General features: G+C 34.9%; 2 protein-coding genes across 6 annotated transcripts in view; both read left to right on the top strand.

The window, feature by feature from the left end:
* Positions 1-4,989, top strand: part of LOC123535687 (DNA polymerase delta catalytic subunit-like) — a 63,762-nt gene extending 58,773 nt beyond the window's left edge. For all 4 annotated transcript variants that reach the window (XM_053528291.1, XM_053528293.1, XM_053528294.1 and 1 more), the window contains exons 24-25: positions 1,170-1,320; positions 2,567-4,989. In XM_053528291.1, the coding sequence (XP_053384266.1) occupies positions 1,170-1,320; positions 2,567-2,663 (248 nt within the window). In that variant the 3' untranslated portion in view covers positions 2,664-4,989. The remainder of the gene's footprint in view (positions 1-1,169; positions 1,321-2,566) is intronic.
* Positions 4,990-8,265: 3,276 nt separating this feature from the next.
* LOC123536950 (uncharacterized) lies at positions 8,266-14,681 on the top strand. 2 transcript variants are annotated; one of them, XM_045320467.2, is made up of 3 exons: positions 8,266-8,474; positions 11,421-11,587; positions 12,597-14,681. In XM_045320467.2, the coding sequence occupies exons 1-3, from the start codon at positions 8,458-8,460 to the stop codon at positions 12,800-12,802; spliced, it is 390 nt and encodes a 129-aa protein (XP_045176402.2). In that variant the 5' UTR covers positions 8,266-8,457; the 3' UTR covers positions 12,803-14,681. The 2 variants fall into 2 exon arrangements, 1 of the variants encoding a protein (XP_045176402.2); XR_006683430.2 differs by lacking the exon at positions 8,266-8,474 and adding an exon at positions 10,557-10,769.
* Positions 14,682-20,596: the final 5,915 nt, after the last annotated feature.

Genomic DNA, 20,596 nt, shown 5'->3' with positions numbered 1-20,596 from the left:
ACAACAGTAGTTGTGCATGGGGCATGTTAGGTTCTTTCAGCGACAAAAATTGCAGAGTTACTGGACTTTGTTTCTTGTTAACATACTATGTACATACAGTCTGCGTATGCAATCTTGTGCGTGCCTAATCTACCAAACCCTTGCACACAATTTAATGAAACTTCACACAAGTGATCAGTACCAACCCTAGTTGTGCATGGTGCATTTTACATTCTTTTATATAAATATAATAGTTATGGGACTTTGTTTTTTGTTACTATACTGTATACATACAGTCTATATACATACAGTCCACATAATTATGCAATCTTGTGTGCGTCAAATTGCAATGTACTGTGTCAGTGCATGCGGGGGGTACTTTCATCACATTTAGTGATAGCTCTAGTTAAAGTTACTGTGTATTCAGTGCCTAAGTGGCCAAGTGGTAAGGTAGCTGACTTTTAAACTATTGCCCATTGTAGATACAAAACATCTTCTGGAATACAGAATTCTTTCATGTGAGGAGCCCGCCAACTTAGCTCAGTAGGGCGAGCGCAGATCTACAGATTGTGGGGTCGTTAGTTCAATCCAGGGTATATGTTTGCCGTGACATTAAAAAAAAGACATTAATGATTGTGTCTGAAATAACTTGTTCTCCACTGACTCATGTGGGGAAGTTGGCAGTTACTTGCGGAGAACAGGTCTGTACTGGTACAGAATAGGTGGAACACTGGTTAGGTTAAATGCCCACCATTACTTAACCGAAATACTGTTGAAAAATGATGTTAAACCCAAAACAAACAAAACAAACTCATGTGAGGAATCTTTTTAGCTGGCCTACAGTCAGTGATCATTCCCACCTCTGAAGTTATGCCCTTAGTGGCACTGGCGAATATTCCTCCACTACAGAAGCTGCGGTGATGTCATATAACATAAATTGTGTTTGAATTACCCAAAATCTGACTCTGAAATCATTGTATTTCTTCACTGAGAATGTCTTTCGCATGTAACAGATATTTGATGGATTTTTTTTTTCCTGCATTGTTAAGTATGCATTTTAGAAAGGTTTTTCTAAAAGTTTCAGTCTGCTTTTAGTAATCTATTTGTTACAAACTTCATAAGAAGAAAGTTCAAATTACAGCTTCATATTATACAGAGGTTAGTCAGAGATCTATGAATCTAATTTTCAGGAGCTGTATGCAAGCATTGTAAGACTAAAGAGTCTGAGTTTTACCAGAAGGAAATCTCAACAATGAATGCATTAGAAGAGAAGTTTTCCCGCCTGTGGACACAGTGTCAGAGATGTTCTGGAAGTCTACATGAGGACGTTCTGTGTACTAGGTAGGTTTGGTGGCAGTGTTTTGGTTTCCTTTCAATAAATCCCCAAACAGTTATTCATAATTTACAGTTTGAAAAGATGAATACTAATTTGCTAAACGGATAAATTATATCACCCCACTTTACCATCCAGTATCTGTATTATGGCAAAAAAGGAAATATATTGAAGTCATGGAAAATGTGAATAGCTAATTTTATTTGCTTGTATTTCTATATTGTTTAAGTCCCTACTAATGAAACCGGAGACTTTTAGGTTTTCCCCCAGCTGTATGTACTTGAGCAATTAGTCTTCCAGTCACACAAAATGGGATCCTGTGATATCTTTAAAAGAGCAAGAATTTTTTTCATGAAACTTGGTACTTGGATAAGATGGCAGTATGAATACTAGAAATATGCTTTTATTTTGTTACTATGGAAACACATGAGGTTACCATAGCAACAGATATTTCTAAAATATGACAAAAATGTGGACCCTGCAATAACTTGAAATTTTCTAAAGCTAAGTACAGGTATATAGATAAAAGACAGTATGGAGAACATGCACAATATTTTCTTTTCTTTATTTATTTTCAGTTCATTATCTGTCTTACTGTCTGTCAGTCACAAATCATAACTTTAAAAGTGCTTTAAAAGTGCTTGAGATTTTATTCATGAAATATGGGACATAGGTAGAAGGCAATATGTAGCATATGTACATTATTTTATTTTGTCCTTTTATCTGTTCATTGGTCTGTCAGTCTATCAAAAGATAGTTCCTGAGTGGGTTAACTTTTAACCTTTACCCTGCTAAATTCCTATAATGGATTGTCCATCATTTAATTTGGGCAGAGCCACTTCTTTATCAAAGAGGTGTTCACTGAAAACTTACTGACTGAATAGCGAACAGTGCAGACCACTGGTCGCAAGGGCAGAATCAGTTGCCGCCAGCAGGCTAAAGGTTAAAGTACTAGAGATTTTGTCATGAAACCTAGTTTATTGACCTTGTATAGTTTAGTGTCAGTATATGAAATTTTGGTTCTTATGGCAGGAGATGTGACTAATGACACAGTAGGGGACTTTTAATGAAGGGCAATTGTCTTGTTTAATAAAGAATATAGCTGAACTGTGTATAAAGCTAAGTTCCTATCCAGATAAATTCTTGAAACATGTACAATATCTACATTTAGTTTTTTTGCTGCTGAATACAAAAAAAAATGAAATGAATATATGTCACAATCCTTGAATTGTAGATAAAAATGTCTAATTTCAGTCGAGATTGTCCAATATTCTACATGAGAAAGAAAGTGCAGAAGGATCTAGCAGATCAAGATAAACTCATGTTAAGGTTTGGTGCACCGGAATGGTAGCATCAATGAGGTGTGGTGTACCTAATAGATGGCAGCACCAACATGGAGTTGTACTGAATTTTGGTGCAATTGGATAGTACCAAGATAAACTTGTGCTACAATATGTTGGAAAACTTGTGTAAAAGTTTGGTGCATCAAAGCAGCAATATTGATTCAAATGACTGGAAGATGTGCAAACATAAAATTCTTACAGCTGTGTGCTTGTGCTTGCTGTTAAAAGATATTTGTACTAACAGATATGTGATGGTGTAATTAGTTGCAAGGAGAAGGGAACAATTCTCTTGATGTCTCAGGTTGCTAATGTATGTTTATATAGAAAGCATTTTCAGGTAAAGCAGCTGATGTTAAAACAAGTATTAAGCCTTAGGGTGACCTCAGTAATTATGTCTACAGAGATGCATGTTAATATACAGTGTACATCAAGGTGTGTATGTATGTATATATATATATCAAGGGGTTGGAAGTGTCAGATAGGCTTTAAAGGTCATAATGGTTTTGTTTATGATGTTGCTGCCACATTTTCTATTATGAAGGTCAAATTTAAGTATTCCTTACTCAGTCCCTATTTTCAAGATTTTTTTTTCACATTTTTGGCCTAGGTTGGAATATTGCATTGACATTTGAAATTATTATTATTGAAACCATTGTTTTATTTTAATTACCTCCCTTTATGGCTCTGAAGTCCCAAGTGCAATACATTGAAGTTAGTGCTTTTCTAAACATGTGATTATTCTCTATTTTATAGAGCTACTTTATCTGTAGTTAACGTAACATCGAAAGCCTTATGGAATTAAGAACAATATATTAAAAAAATAGTTGCATTGAGACCAGTTTACTCAATGGACACAGGGAATTCCTACCCAACATCCAAGTTTTGTGTTTAGAAATTTTGATAATTTCAGAAAAAAAAATTGCTCTGTTTTGAAGCAGAGTAAGTTGAACGACAGTGCTTCTAGTAAACAAAGCTTCAAACACAGCTGAAATGAACAAAGCGTAATTATGCTAATTTATAATGTACCCATGTAAGACATTGATTGTATAAGTGTAATTAAAGTTGTTGTTAGTTTGTATGCATACCATACATATATCATGGCAGTATAATTGTACAATGAATTACACTTTATGTATGATTTATGACGTTATTTGCAGTGTAACATTTCATCATCTTTGTATCATTGAGTTTATAACTACAGTCTAACATTTCATCTTTATATCATTGAGTTTATAACTGCAGTCTAACATTCCATCTTTATATCATTGAGCTTATAACTGCAGTCTACCATTTCATCCTCTTTGTATCATTGAGTTTATAACTACAGTCTAACATTTCATCCTCTAAATCTTTGAGCTTAAAACTGCAGTATAACATTTCATCTTTATTTCATTGAGCTTATAGCTGCAGTGTACCATTTCATGATTGAGCTTATAACTACTGTGCAACATTTCATCCTCTTTATATCATTGAGCTTATAACTGCAGTGTAACATTTCATCCTCTTTATATCATTGAGCTTTTAACTGCAGTGTAACATTTCATCCTCTTTATATCATTGAGCTTTTAACTGCAGTGTAACATTTCATCTTCTATATATCATTGAGCTTATAACTGTAGTCTAACATTTCATCCACTATACCATTGAGCTTACAACTGCAGTCTAACATTTCATCTTTATATCATTGAGCTTATAACTGCAGTGTAACATTTCATCCTCTTTATATCATTGAACTTACAACTGCAGTCTAACATTTCATCCTCTTTATATCATTGAGCTTATAACTGCAGTCTAACATTTCGTCCACTATACCATTGAGCTTAAAACTGCAGTATAACATTTCATCCTTATATCATTGAGCTTATAACTGCAGTCTAACATAACATCCTCTTTATATGATGAAGCTTATAACTGCAGTGTAACATTTCATCCTATTCATATCATTGAGCTTATAACTGCAGTGTAACATTACATCCTCTATATATCATGGAGCTTATAACTGCAGTGTAACATTTCATCTTTATATCATTGAGCTTATAACTGCAGTGTAACATAACATCCTCTTTATATCATGGAGCTTATAACTGCAGTGTAACATTTCATCCTCTTTATATCATTGAGCTTATAACTGCAGTGTAACATTTCATCCTCTTTATATCATTGAGCTTATAACTGCAGTGTAACATTACATCCTCTATATATTATGGAGCTTATAACTGCAGTGTAACATTTCATCCTCTATATCATGGAGCTTATAACTGCAGTGTAACATTTCATCCCTTTTTATCATTGAGCTTATAACTGCAGTGTACCATTTCATCCTCTTTGTATCATTGATTTAAACTGACAGTTAACATTTCATCTCTAAATCTTGAGCTTAAACTGCAGTGTAACATTCATCTTTTATCATTGAGCTTTTACTGCAGTGTACATTTCATCCTCTTTATATCATTGAGCTTATAACTGCAGTGTAACATTTCATCCTCTTTATATCATGGAGCTTATAACTGCAGTGTAACATTTCATCCTCTTTATATCATGGAGCTTATAACTGCAGTGTAACATTTCATCCTCTTTATATCATGGAGCTTATAACTGCAGTGTAACATTTCATCCTCTTTATATCATTGAGCTTATAACTGCAGTGTAACATTTCGTCCTCTTTATATCATAGAGCTTATAACTGCAGTGTAACATTTCATCGTCTTTATATCATTGAGCTTATATCTACTGTGTAACATTTCATCCTCTTTATATCATTGAGCTTATAACTGCAGTGTAACATTTCATCTTTATATCATTGAGTTTATAACTGCAGTGTAACATTTCATCGTCTTTATATCATTGAGCTTATAACTGCAGTCTAACATTTCGTCCTCTTTATATCATTGAGCTTATAACTGCAGTGTAACATTTCATCTTTATATCATTGAGTTTATAACTGCAGTGTAACATTTCATTGTCTTTATATCATTGAGCTTATAACTACAGTCTAACATTTCGTCCTCTTTATATCATTGAGCTTATAACTGCAGTATAACATTTCATCTTTATATCATTGAGTTTATAACTGCAGTGTAACATTTCATCCTCTTTATATCATTGAGCATATAACTACTGTGTAACATTTCATCCTTTTTATATCATTGAGCTTATTACTGCAGTGTAACATTTCATCGTCTTTATATCATGGAGCTTAAAGAATGATTTAAAGATAAGCATTGCTGCAATGTGCATCTTCCTCTACAATTGATTATTTTTAAATACTAACTTTAATTATAGAAAACCCTCATCGGATTGATTTAAGTTGAATAGATAAATTATAAACTGTGTTTGTAGAGCTACATTCACAATTACATGTAATGTATAGCAGTCATTTGTTAAAACTATTTATACAGTCCTAAGCTATACATGTGTTGGGTGTGTACTGTAACACACAGTGTTGTATGTACACACAAACATGTTAATTTTTTGTTTACATAGATACTATAAAGTAATTGTTCGTATTTTCAAATATGAATTTGGGTCATATATATCTTGAAAATTTACATATATTGTTGAACAGTTGACTATAACATTCAATAAAGTGGGAATATGAAATGACAGACTTGTTTTAATTTCATTATTTAACCCTTACCATGCTGGACATGATTGGTTCTGCCTTTGCGACCAGTGTAGATCATGATCTGCACTGTACGCCATTCAGTTAGTATCATTTTGGTAAGCACCCCTTTTAACAGTTAATGGTCCAAATTGAAAGATGTACACGTTCGTTGTAGAAATTTAGCAGGGTAAGGGTTAAATGTCCTGAAAATAATGTTTAAGCATATTGCAATGATTTCATGTGGACAGCAGATGCCCCTTTGTTTAGCATGGCCTTCAGAAAGCAGTTACTGCAGAATATATTTGCCTACAGTACTAAAACTTACAGGATGGACAACGTTTACTGGGGGGGGGGGGGGGGGAATCAGTAGCTTCTGGTCAGTGACCTCGAGAATGTATCTGATCAACCACATGAGAATGCTTTAGTGTATGACTGTCAAACATAAAAAGGTCATTGTCACTAAAATGAAATATAATTTCTTGATAGCTGGAGAAGGCTTGAAACTTCCTAGCGTGGTCGCTTATGATCAGAAGATATCCTCTACAATTTTTGACGTGGAGGTGATGGTGACCTTGAGAATTATTAAAAATCTGGTTACAACCGTATATACGGGCACGCGATTGGCTATCAAAGTTCTTCGCATGATCTTGTATGATGTATACCAAGTTACCTTCGACTACTTATGGTTCATATGTGTGTAACAAACCTCCTCTGTTTTAAAGGACTTAGTACAAGAGTTGTAGGAAGCAGTATGCAGAATATACATTTTACTTTGTTCCTACGTCAATAATGGACACGAGTTGTTGAAAATACGACCAAAAATGGATCATTTGGTATCTTAAAACAATACTAGAGATTTTTGTAGAGTCCGCTTTTGGTGAGCGTGACTTAGTTGTCAAAATTGAAGTTTGGGTGTATGTGCGTTAGTGCTTCCGTCCTGTTTTGCATGGAGAGTCGTTTATGGCATAAATTCCTCGATGAGCTGGAGTGTTTTGTACAAACCTATGGATCCAGTCTCTAATGTCATGATCACAGTTGCAGATCAAAGGTCACGTCAGAGCTTGTCCGGGACATAACTTTGATATACATGCATTTTTAACCTAAATCAAACACAGAGCATAAATGTTAACCTCGATGAGATACGGATTGACACGCGCAAACCAAACGGTTCTCTCGAGGATCAGATGTCATGTTCGCATGTCCGGGCCGTAACTTCTACAACAATCTAATTTATATTTGACATAAATGTTGAACTCAATGAGGCAAAGGTTCAGATTTCTTTAAAAAAAATCGGTCAAAAATTCAAGGTTTTTCATACTCGTAATATTAGTTTAAATTAGTTATTTTCTGCAATAATAAATAATAAATTGCAAACTATTGCAGGGAGTTTGATAAAACAATAGTTCTCTATGAATGGAAACTTAGAATTAACTCTATTTAGAGTCTTATTTTCTTTAATACCATTTTAGGGGCAAACGTACATCTTTGTTCCTTTAAGGGAGAAAATGTTTCTTTGAGAATTCGTGCCATCTTTACTTGCATAATAATAATTTTTCCTAAAATTTTTATTCTTTCAGTAAAAAATTGCAGGCTATGCAGTGTTATTAATTGATTTTTTAAGGAGTTAGGTGACATTATTTGAGGAGTATAAGGTTATTTGAAACCTCAGCGTGAGATTACGTTTAATAGTAATCTGTTAATCTGTGAACTGACTTGTATACATTAAGGTCATTGCCTCCGTTTGATTAAGCGGATTTTTGCTTACCACGCCGTGAAGTATTTTACGCATTTAAATCCCCTTATCTCATATTGTTCTTTTTGTATTGTCATGTATACTAATCTTGATAGCTACGATCTATATTAAGTTGGAATTTTAGTCAAATGTTCCTGTAATCTTGTCTTTTGAAATCTATCAAATATTTTTTGAATATCAAGCAGTTTTATTTTGTTCCTTGTAATGGCCATTTAAATTTTTTCACATATTGTCTTTGGAAATTGTGTATTTTCATTGACAAAACATTACAATAGTAAATAATAGTTATTGTGAGATAGTCTAAGACAAAAGTATTTAACTTGACAGCAGTTTTTATTCATTGCCTCCGACGTTTTTCATAAACCAACTACAAGGTCTCATATTCCTTGCCATACCTGAACAAGATGAGAGCGGCGAAGGATGTCCCGACTGGAATAGGATAAAAATGAGTGTTTCGGATAAGTAAGTACTGTACTTTAGTTTTTATCCGTTTGTCGAAAGTATCATTTTTATATTCGTGAGCCGACGCCAAAAACTGCCCAGCTTTCAAAATTCTGTTGGAATTGTATAAATATTTCATATTCGCTTTCAAACATAAGATAAAACGTGATTTAAAAATAACACAACTCAAAACAGACTCCAGGTGTAACAGATAAAGAACTATATTGTAAAAGAGGTGGATAATATCGTCATACTTTTTCAGGAATGATGATTGTAAAAACAACTGTTATAACCTTGAACGATTGCAAAAATAAAATGCACCCCCTTTTGCGCATAGGTATTGGCACCTCATAACAAGCTATATTTTGAGGCTCATTTAGGGATATGGTGCCAGCAGAGAAATTTAAATTTGTCTTACGTGCGACTTACTATTTCCTAGGACTAAGTATCTCGTACGCAGTACTTAATATCTCCTACGTAGGAGATACTAAGTCCTACGTAGGAGATAGTAAATCATAAGTAAGAGAAATTTAAATCTGCTGGCACCAGGACGCTGCCAAAGTACGATCGGTCGGTCCATCGCAAATATAATTTAGCGCGTCATTCTTCCACCCTTGGATTTTCACCACACACGTTTTCCATGAAGTGTAGATGTGCGTGACATTTGACAACTAAAATGTGTATACATACTTGCATAGTCCGCATGAACTAGTTCCAGTGTTTTGGGGGATTAAGTTACATCGACACAATCCAGGCTATATGGCGACTTCCAAACTTTTAATGGTGGAGGAAGGCCCCAAGTGCACGAAACCAGGGGTCGTGAGTTCAAGCCACCGCATTTGTATAAGAGTGCATTACACCTGGCACGCTAAAGAACCAGGGAAGCTTCTGGGAGTGGAGTGTCTTCAGTGGCTTGCACTATCCTCCCGTTACGAACGGTTTTCTGAAGGAGTCGCCCATATGAGCTACCGGTGGCGACTATAAAAAGCTTACATACACACACACACCACCAAGCGCCCGTTCGGGCATTACTTCAGACACGGGACTAGGGTGGTCACCTGAGTAGAACCACTGACCTGTCGCAAGCCAGGTTTATTTCCGCATACGAATATCTTAACTAAGCTCGAAACGACAAAGGTAAGAGGAAGTGATTTTAGAAATCGAACTTAACTACTCGGCCAAGAGAGACCCCGAACTACTATCATATATACCACAGTTTGAATAACGGCATACACATGATCACATTCGTTATTCATTTTAGGTTAAGAGGTATGATCACGTGCATGGCATATTTTTGGGTTGCAGAGGTATATGTCCTTATAGTTACACTGACATTACACTTCTACAACTTTAAATGATTTAGTTTAGTTTAAACATATTTATTCCCAAATAGTAAACATATACATTGATACATAGTCATACATTGAATATAATAACTAATGGAAGACAAATCTGATAGAATTCTTCTCCTTCAAATGATTTCCAATGAGACTCCGTACAGGTGATCTCTATACATCTCTAGTCAAAATTTATTATTATTATTATTGTTGTTATTTTTATTATTATCATCATATTATTGTTAATTATTATGATCATTACTATTTATTATTATTATTATTATTAATGTCGTCATCGTCATTTTAAATCTAGACAACGAGCTGTCACATGTCCTTTCCGCAATATGTAATTTTTGAATTAAAGCTACTTGAAACATGGCTTTTAATCCACTTTACATAAAATAGAAATCAATCGATTTTAAAGTATAAACTTTTATATAAACAGTATTTCAAATAACAATGAAATTGAATGCAAAATTGAATCGCCTTTTCATTGCTTTTGTTGAATCAATTTGATTTTATATGCTTCTAATATTTCACCGGGTAGAAGACTGAAAAAAAAAAATGAATGAAATGCATTAACGGCTTTAAATGGGTCTCTAGCACCAAGACATGTATACGCTTATTAATGATATAGAATAGCTTTTTAAGATCACCGGTCCGTGTAAAAGCCATACAGTCATTACTTGAGCGATCCGTTTGTTAATTCTATATATTTGATACGGTCTTAACAACCTTACAATCAGATTAGATTTCATATTTGGGGGTATTTAAAGATATCATATTATACGTGACTTGCAACAAACTAAACTGTTAAAATCGTACAATTTAGTTTCGTTACACTGATTAATATACGGATTATTTGTTCTTAAGGATATCAAGAATAGAATTGAACAGAACAGACATTAAGAGTATTGACAATTTAAGATTTTCAGTTCTCAAATGGAGTAAAAGTTCAAAAGGGAGCCACACAGACAAGGTATTTTTAAAGCCTTTAGTATTTTTAAAATGATATCTTAATATGATAATTTCGAAAACGTATTTAATTCAAGTATTCGTCATAAATCTTTTAAATAAAATTTCTTGAACATAAATTCTAGCGGATCTAAATGCGAAATGGGCTAGCTGGACCGCGATTACCCTATATGAAGTTCGGGATTCAATGTGACAACTCATACGATTTTTGTTACCAAGCAACTCTGCAAGGGCAGTTGTAAAGAAAAATGTCAACCGGTTAAGCACGTTTTTTTTACAAGTTTTGAATTTGTTAGAGCCGCTGTAAATATTGTATTAAATATTACTCTACTGTATTTCGTCCACACAAAAAAGACGTGCTTGAATAATTTTCGAAAAGTGTTTATTGTCAAGTAGAAATTTTGTTCACTTATTTCGAGTCAAGACTTTGAATAACTGAAAGAGTGTTGATACAACTGAGCCAGATATCAATATATATGAAAACACAAATATACGGTTTGCTTTCTAAATATATTATTAAAAACGGTTTAGATCAGTTATTTACCACTGTATAAATAAAGTGCGAACAATTAAACAGATCCAGTTTAGATAGAATTAAGATGAAATTATTTAGTATACATGTAGGTCGCATTCTTCACAGAATTTATATTTACAGAACACCGGATCTAGCCATGGATCGTCCGAAATCCACTCATAGTACCCTTAGTCACGTGACGGAAAAGACCGAGAAAAGTGTATCTACTCCTATGGCAGCACGTGCAACTCCAATGACACCGGCACATAAATCATGGACGGCATACGGAGGTCCCGTACTGTTCACCGGTAAATATACAAGACTATCATTAATAATCAGCAATATAGTTTTATTAAGTAACAAAATCTATGAAAAGATTCCTCAAAAGCATAGAATGCAACAAAGCAATACAACAGAGCCTGTGTATATGAGGGTTTGAAATGTGCAACGCCCTTCACCTATCCCCACCCTCGTCGGCCAACATTCCGAAGAAAGAAATGTCTTCGACTATAAACTGATATATTCAGATAGGCCTACTAGGTCTTTTTAAAATACAAATGTATTTAGTTATGGAGATGGCAGTCGGTTGGTGCTAAAAGTTTTAAACAACAGATATTACATAAACCATGGTAACGATAAAATGCATGTTCAAACATGCACTTGACAGCAGACTTTTAAGATTTGTTTTGAACCAGATCTTTTTCAACTATTCCTTGTATATAACACTTAACCCTGTCAATGAAATTAAACCGCTAAGTTTTTCATAAGAGTTATTTTGCAAAGGAATGTTCAACAGAAACCAGAAACTACTGCTATTGAGAAGATTTATGGTGACATGTGCATGCATACAACAAAGAGAAATTACATGATAAAAATACCCGGCCCGACTGTAATTATTTTCAATAAGGGAAAGAGATGAAAATGTAACTGCAGCCTGTTACCCTTTTTAATGGTATAAACTCGTGTTATACATATAATATCTAAGAAAATAACATTCCTATTAAAATGATATAACCAGTACAAATGTATTAAAGTATATATGTATCTCAAGCTATATATACATGGAACCAGGAAGGTTTATTACGCAGTTGTTCCAGGTGGAACTGAAACCGTTTTGCCTACTGCACGTACAAAGTTTAGATACTGACATTCATTTGTTTTCACTCGTTTAAGGCGTGATAACTTTACATTTTTATAGACATTAAAAGTATTACAAACTGAATAATATGACCTAAATAAGTTTGATTTTTTTTATCCAACTTCGCATACATTCATCTCATTTTATATCTGCATGGTATTATGTTCTTTTGTCTCTAGGTCCGAGTGGATTACGAGACCAGCGTGTTAAAACAGAGAACGAGTTTGTCGTGGTTGGAGAGTCGGACAATTCATCAGAAATTACTAGTCAGATGGGGTACCTGAACCGTGCGGCTCCTGGTGCCCAATTTCCGAAGGCTAAAAACGGACAAGTCGGTGAAATTGGATGGGTGTATGATAAACTTAAAGTTGTAAAAGGAATATAATATGTCAACATATAAATGTAATATAAAAGTCATTTTATATACGTTTCGTACGTTAGTCATTTGTTTTTATTTCAGCTTAGTTATTAGAAATTTGTGTTCTTTTGCTTAATTATTCAAACTTTATAGGAATATATTATCTAGATATTTACTGCTGTTTTTGCCGTGCTAAATATTGTTTTACTAAATGAAAGGAATTATCTCACTATTTGTCTTTGAAACGGCGTCGCAATTTGCATAAGGTATTGATTGAAAACATAATCTGTATGTCTGTATGTCTAGGTCTGTCCACGAGTGTTAACTTTTTGGAATACCAGTGTAAAGAGAAATTTGTTAGGACCACTGTACTATAAAGAAAGAGTTTCACACATAACTATCCAAAAAACGGTTACTTTTAGTCATATATATGGTTTTATGTGCATGAGAACTTTATTTTGGGCAAGGAGACGATTCATTTTATCTGTAAGAATCTACCAGATTATAACCAGTCATGTGCAAAAATAGCAAATGTCACGGTACGAGACAATATAAAAGAATGAGTTTTACACATAACCAAAAACGGTTACTTCTTCGTCATATGTATGGACAAAGGTTTTATGTGCATGAGATCTTGATTTTGGGCACGGAGACGAATTTCATTTTGTCTTTATCAAATTCAGTCCGCCAGAGAATAACCAACCGTGTGCAATATAACCTAATGCCGTGTTAGTAGATAATAGAAGTTTGCAGTGAACGTAGAAATAGCCAGCTTGCCGTGGATATAGATGTAGACAGTAGAATAGTCAAAATTAGAATAGTAAACGAGTGCCGTGGAAGTAGATAGTAGAGTTTGCAGTGAACGTAGTACATGTAGTAGATATATAGATATAGAAGTAGATTAGAAAAGTTTGCAGTGTGTAGAAGTAGTTCTCGGTGGTGGTGTTTGAGCGATTACTCAAGCTTTTACTAACACTTAAACAAACTTCAAACGTTATGCTTTTAGAAAGAGTTTTGGTATAGTTCTGCATCTTTTGACCGAAATACCGTCAACCGTTGACGTTACACATGTATGGCATATAATCCGGACTTTATCGTATGTTATCCGGACAAATGACGTTACGCCATCACTTTCGATTTTTCAAACGTGCAGAATTACATCAAAAGGAATATTTCAAAAATATTTTAAAGACTCGGATATTGTTGAAGGACAAGTATCAAATGATGTTTTTTTTATATATTGCTTCACGATGCAGTTGTAATATTTTTACCTTGATCGTGCCCAAACTCAAGTATTTCTTTTATGCACATGAGACCGTTTAATCGAAGGACGCATGACATGTGTTGCTTCAATGAAAATAAGTGCCCATTGTAACCATCAGTATGTCTCTTAAGCATATTTGTACATGTACACATAATTAAAGGAATGAAATGTTACAGGCATAAATAATAAGGGATATGAATTACTTTTTTCCGGTATAGTTTGTATTTGTCGCTTACAAACAGGCTCATTTATCATACATTTCGGAATTATTGATAATATTGTTCGCAAAAATCTATTTGCTATGTTAAACTTAGTAACCACAGGTAGTTTTGAGCCAGACATGTTTTTGTGGACTTGATGGTACGTAGGTCTGTCAGAATTGTGTGCCAGAATACGAATGTAGGAATCATGTATGGCTACATTTATATAACAACATCTCTGATGGCAGGAGTTTTCTTTAAATCCTTTACATCTTGCATGGTGATAGTTATGACCTCCGATGTATAAACTGAGTTGCTTTTTGTAATGCTTTTTCTCTAAGAAGCTTCTAGCGCCGCATTGAAATGATTTTGTTCTGCTTTTTATATAATAATGTTGGTTTTACGATGTTACGAAATTAGAATAAAAATGAAATTAAAGGAAGAGTTTAATTAGTTTGTTTTAACATACACCGGTCACATGTAGGATCAACGGTGGAATTGCACACATAATGGGGGCCTGTTACAGTATTTTTATTTGTTGCCCGGTACAATCACAGCCTTAAACGCACTAAATATTATTTGTTCTTTATTGTACATAAAACTGACGCACTTCAAACGGCTGCAGCACACACCAGTACCAATGTTTAAATGTCTGTAACTTACGTTTTCTTAAAGAATATTGTTAGTACTAAATAAAACTCAGAAGAAAAATGGGTGTCTGGTGCAAGAAAAAAATAATGAAACAAACAAATGATCCAAAATAGTAATGGTGGTGTATGAGACGAATTATTTCACGATGAAAACGTTACCAAAATGCAAAGCATAGACCTGTTTAACTCTGTCCTATCAATTTAACCGTTAGCCTGCTGGCGGCAGGTGTTTTGCCTTTTGCGACCATTGAAGACCAAGATCAACCTGCACTGACGGTCTGCATTGTTCGCTATTCAGTCAGTAATTTTTCAATGAGCACCCCTTTGAATTATAAGGGGTAATGCCCAAATTGAATGATGGACCAGTCTATTGAAGAAATGTAGCAGGGTAAAGGTAAAAATGTCGTCTTGTTGTGCTTACACCTTCAACGGCGCGGTATTTAACCTAATAGACAGATAGATGTATGGCAGTATGGAGGCTATGCATTCTGTTTGTTTTGCTACATTTAAATTGTGGTTGGCATGGTAACAAAAATATTTACATATTTTATAACAACTGTTCAAAGTCATATTAGTCCCTTTCTATAGGGGTCGTTTATTGCTGTGAAGTTTACTTGGTTTTTAGTGACTTGCACAACAGCAGTATTGTTAGTATCGGTGCAAATTGATATGTTATAGGAGGCATTTATTATCACAGAATTTGGTTATATAGCTAAAAATTATGTATCGAGCATCATTTATACAGGACAGTTTGGACCAGACATTGTGTCTGCAATATATTTTGTTAGAACATAAATAAAAAGATTGCTTACTCAGAAAATTAACAAAGAATAGCTGATAAAGTGCTGTAGTTAACTGGTCATTATCCGCCTGTAAACTTGTAGTAAAGCATTATTACAACTGGAATTTTTAGAATGCTTTTCATGAGGACATATCTCAAAACAATATAGTCACTAGAAAACAAACACTTCTTGAAGTTTCCATGAACTTTATTAAGAAATAAAATTCAGAACCTCGCCAAAACACAAAAAATATATATATATTCAATGAAAATATATGCAACATATTAACAACAAATCAACTTCATCAAAATATAATTGTCTCGTAGTCCGTTTCCAGCACAGAAATAAAGAAAAGAAGGCATTACTTTATTTATTTAATCACTGCAGTTTTGATAAGTGGTACATACGTTACATGTAACGTATTAAGAATGTTAGTAAGCGTGTCCACTTTGGTCAGCAAGTTAAAGATTGTAATCCTTCAGAGTTTGAATTACTAGTAACCACATTCAATAATTACAAAGCAGCTACAATGTGAAAAGTAATTAACACATTTAATTAATAAATTGTAAAGATGCGAACGTATCTATTATTGAGAATTACTTACATTTCAATCTTCCACTAGGGGTGTGGTCATCAACTTCTTTGCCAACAGTTCCAAAGACTTTTGCACTACAAACAAAATCACGTTCAAAATGATATAAAACTTAATATGCAATCATTTGTTTATGGCAAAATTACTAAAGAGTTAGGTTGTTGTTGGTACGTTACAACTACTCTGTCTGTAGTCCTATGGATTTTCTAGAAATTTAAAAGTTCAGAGCAAAATTCAGACAAGTCTTTTTTATGATAAATAATTCAACCGACAGGAAAATCAAAAATTACAATAATTGGAATGGAGTAGGTCGGGGAAATAGGTTTAAATGAGAAAATTATGATTAAGTTTTTAGTGAACAATATACGAATGTCAGTTACTAACCCATGAATTTTTTGATGTCTCTGTGAATGGCGGACTGGTTTATGTTTGATTCCGATACGATATTGGCTTGCTGTCACTGCAATGTCGCCGATGTCTGCAACAAAAGACTTGTAAGTTAACAATTTATATTCCATATTAGATTTTGTAAACAATGATACTTCAAAATGTCTTTACTGTGTTCGTGTGCGTAGTTACGTGCGTGCGTGCTTGTGTGATATTTTGACAGAAATAAATATACATGGGCAAAAAAAAAAACAAACAACAACAACATATTCGGTAGAGACTTAACTGCAAATATTTTCCATGTTAATATTGAAAGTTACATGTTGACATCAATATAAATACCATCCCTATCGGGTTCATGAAAGCATTTTATTTTGTGTTACAAGTAGAAAAACAGCGGCCTCGGGCCTGGCGAAATCCAGCATATCGGATGGAAACTCGTACATTCTAAACCCAGTTTGAAATATTGAAGGAAACAATAGCAACAGGAAAAGCCACTACCATACGGACTCATCTACTGGATCCAATATCAAAAGCACCAATGTAATTTACATTTTTTATATTAAAGTTTCACGATTTCCATGGAAATTCCGGATTGTTCCATATATCCTGTTACAACCATTTAAGACAGGAGTAAGGCTGACAATGTATTTCTATTTAACCTTGCTAGCACCGACAACCTTACTTATCCTACACCTTCATTTTGTAACATTTGATATAAGATGAAACAAGTAATACTGTATCATATAAACTTATGCCCTTTACAGAAATCACGAAAAGCTACACTTCGACGTGACAAGGAAACATTGTTAGCACAATTCACAATGACGGCATTTTCTTTGCCTAGCGACGCCTGTCTCTCCATCCACAAAGTGTCTGCAGCCTTGGTTATAATACAGGAAATATATTCTCCGACTGTAAGAAAAAACAGTTTCTGTATTTTGAGATGCGACAAACTGCATACTCAATACAATAATTGTAATAATAACTTCCAAATGCATTTAAAAATTATGTAGTGAACAAATTACCTAGTTTTTCAAACTCCTCATTCATTTCTGTGGCCGGCACGCTTTCATCATATACTGGACATTCTGCAGACAAAATGTATATACATTTCAATAGTCAAAGAAATCTAACTAGAACAAGCATAAAAATTCATATCCAAAAACAAAACACTTTGAAAAATATCCAGAATCTTCAATACCAAACACTTAGTTAACCATGTATGTTTATATAAATGGGATCATACATATCTATATATACTATTTTCAGATCTGATTGAAAGGAATATTCTTCTGATGGCAACATCATAATCTCATTTTTTTTAAATATTTACATCTATAGAATATCTCAATATTATAAATGAGAATTATTGAAGTTGATGCTATGCGAGTCGAAGTAAAACATGAATCCAAAGGCGACGTTACTGTCATATATTTGCAACCTCTGTAGTGCCTGTCCGGTCTGGTCCGACATACGTGAGGATAGCCCTACCGGAAGCCGAAAAGAGTGATTTCCTGTGGAGCGTTCCAGCCGGTTAGACGTCCTTGATTAAACAACCTATTCATCTACACGTATCACTTTAGATACAACTGTATTATACCCTAGGTTATGGTAGTTGTCTTGGGCTAATATTGAAAAATCACAATTACAAATTGGTGGCAGCGGTGATTTAGAGCAATTTCGTGACCAATAAATCGCTACTAGCAGATTTTGATTTTAGAATTGCCATTTTGCCGATCTAAACTTTGTAAATCGGGTGAGATAAAGGACCAAGTAGAGCGTAGAGCGTAATGTATTAGACGATTACGTTCTTGGTCAGATACAGTTAAAATTTTATTTTGAGTGTATTTAGTCGAATAATTGAAATAATTATTCGAATCTCGGGGATAACTGTATGCGCATGCCCATCGGAATCAGGAAGTTGCATTTCAGTTTCCTTTGGTGAACTTTTAGGATCCAAAAAGTATATTTTTTGGATTAGTCTGGAATTGAAATAATAATTTTATTTCTACATTGTTGTTGTTATTCTTTTGATTTATCGAAGATGGCACAGAAGAAGTTCACAAAGGTAAGCCTTGCACAGAAGTAAGTGCACAGGTGGTCCAATTAATTTGCGACACTTGAGCATTAAAAAATACGGGCATAAATGAAAAAATTGCCAGGCACCTTTGTCCGTTCGTGAGGCTACTGGGAATTTAACCCAGAACGCTGTCAGTAATTTGTCGTAAAAATTTACTGAATCAGAGCTGGTAAAATTGATTTACCCGGAAAAATTGTGGGTACAGTTGGAAGGTGAGACAGGCTAAGACTCTAGGAGCCTAGCATAGCATCACGTATAAGGCCGAAGGTATAAGTCTGCTCATGCTAGACCTGGGGTTCGCCAATAAGGGCCATCCCCAGTACCTATTTATATTCTGCAATGCTCAAAAGGAATTTCAAAGTAAATTTCAGCCATTGTTGAAAAGTCCGGCGAATTTGTATCTGCAACACCGCGGCAGGAGTAAAGTACAGGTACCGAGGACGAAATTAAAATTTGACCTTGGTGAAACTAGCACCCTATAGAGGGTGATGGTAATGCGAAGCAACCAAACCACCGCCAGAGTTAGAGTGACGCTGATGTAGTAGGGCAAGGAAGTCAATAGTTCCTTGCCAAAGCATCTGACATTTGACGGTAAGGCAGCTGGGAGGCTTGATTTAAAGTTACCAGATATGAGAGGCCTGCGATGGTCAGGATGTAAACATTTGATGGCATGTGCTGGGCACTTATGGCAAAGCTTTGAAATTATGTATTAATACATGATAGAGCGGACGTGAACTCGTATAAGAGTTTACGTAGTAAAATGAATCGCGTTTTGGGAACAGAGTCCGGCAGCTCAAACACATTTCAACAAGCTTGCAGAAAGATGATGAGTTGTTGATGATTATGCACCGGCTTTTGACTCTTGCGGCGAAGCATTTAAAAGTCTGCCAGTTTCATTGTGACCATCAGGTTCATAAATCGTTCTGTCAGGGCTATTGGATAAGGATGCTGGACAGAATGTGTTCATGCTTAATCCTCCGAGCATCCAAAGGCTAAACAATTGCCGTGCTACGGTGCGACAGGTAATCGCTCTTACACAGAGTCAGGGTCTAGCCTTCAGAGTTTCGACCCGGTACCAGATCAAGAACTTGAGGATAATCAAGCTGTTAGTGGGGTTCTCAGTACAGATTTGAGAGATGCTCAGAAAGCAAGTGGAATTGCTGTTTTTTGAATTGGTTACGTGAGAGAATAGATCCGGATCCGTCGATCTGTTTCGTGCAGTCCAGGAGCTAAGCAAATTGGTTAAACACAAGAACAATTCTTCTGTTAGATGGTGTTTTATACCAGATGACTCAGAACAAGATGACATCGTCTTGTTATACCAAAGCCCTGAACGAGGAAGCTATAGCATCAACCATAGACTTCCATCTGGGACATCAGGGTGTAAACGCACTAAGGAAGGTTAAGGATGAAATTTGTCTGGTATGGTTAGGCAGGGATGTTCGACAGTATGTTCGCAATGTGAAACCTGTAATCAGAATCAGAAAGTCGATCGGCAAGGAAATTTCCCGATTGACTGAATACCAGGCAGGTTCGCCCATGGAAAGTGTAATATTAATTCCTAGGTCCCTTACCTAAAACTACTAGGGGAAATGAGTATGTACTTATGATGTGGACCAGTCACAAATGGGTGGATGTATACCACTCCTAGTCAGTCGCAGAAATTACTGCACAGGCAGCCGTTGAGTTTCTTTACAAGGTTTAGAGTGCCCTTTGACATATTTCTGATCAGGGCAGAAACTTGAATCGAAACTGTTTTCGGAGTCTGTAAAGTTCTGAATACACAAAGCAAGGAACTACCGTAAGACCTTCTGCCACGGTCAGGTAGAAAGGTTAATCGCACTCTGAGGTGCGGTTAGATGT

Source organism: Mercenaria mercenaria, chromosome 17, assembly GCF_021730395.1.
Source record: "Mercenaria mercenaria strain notata chromosome 17, MADL_Memer_1, whole genome shotgun sequence".
Taxonomy (NCBI): Eukaryota; Metazoa; Mollusca; class Bivalvia; order Venerida; family Veneridae; genus Mercenaria; species Mercenaria mercenaria.
This window is presented reverse-complemented; position numbering and strand designations above follow the sequence as displayed.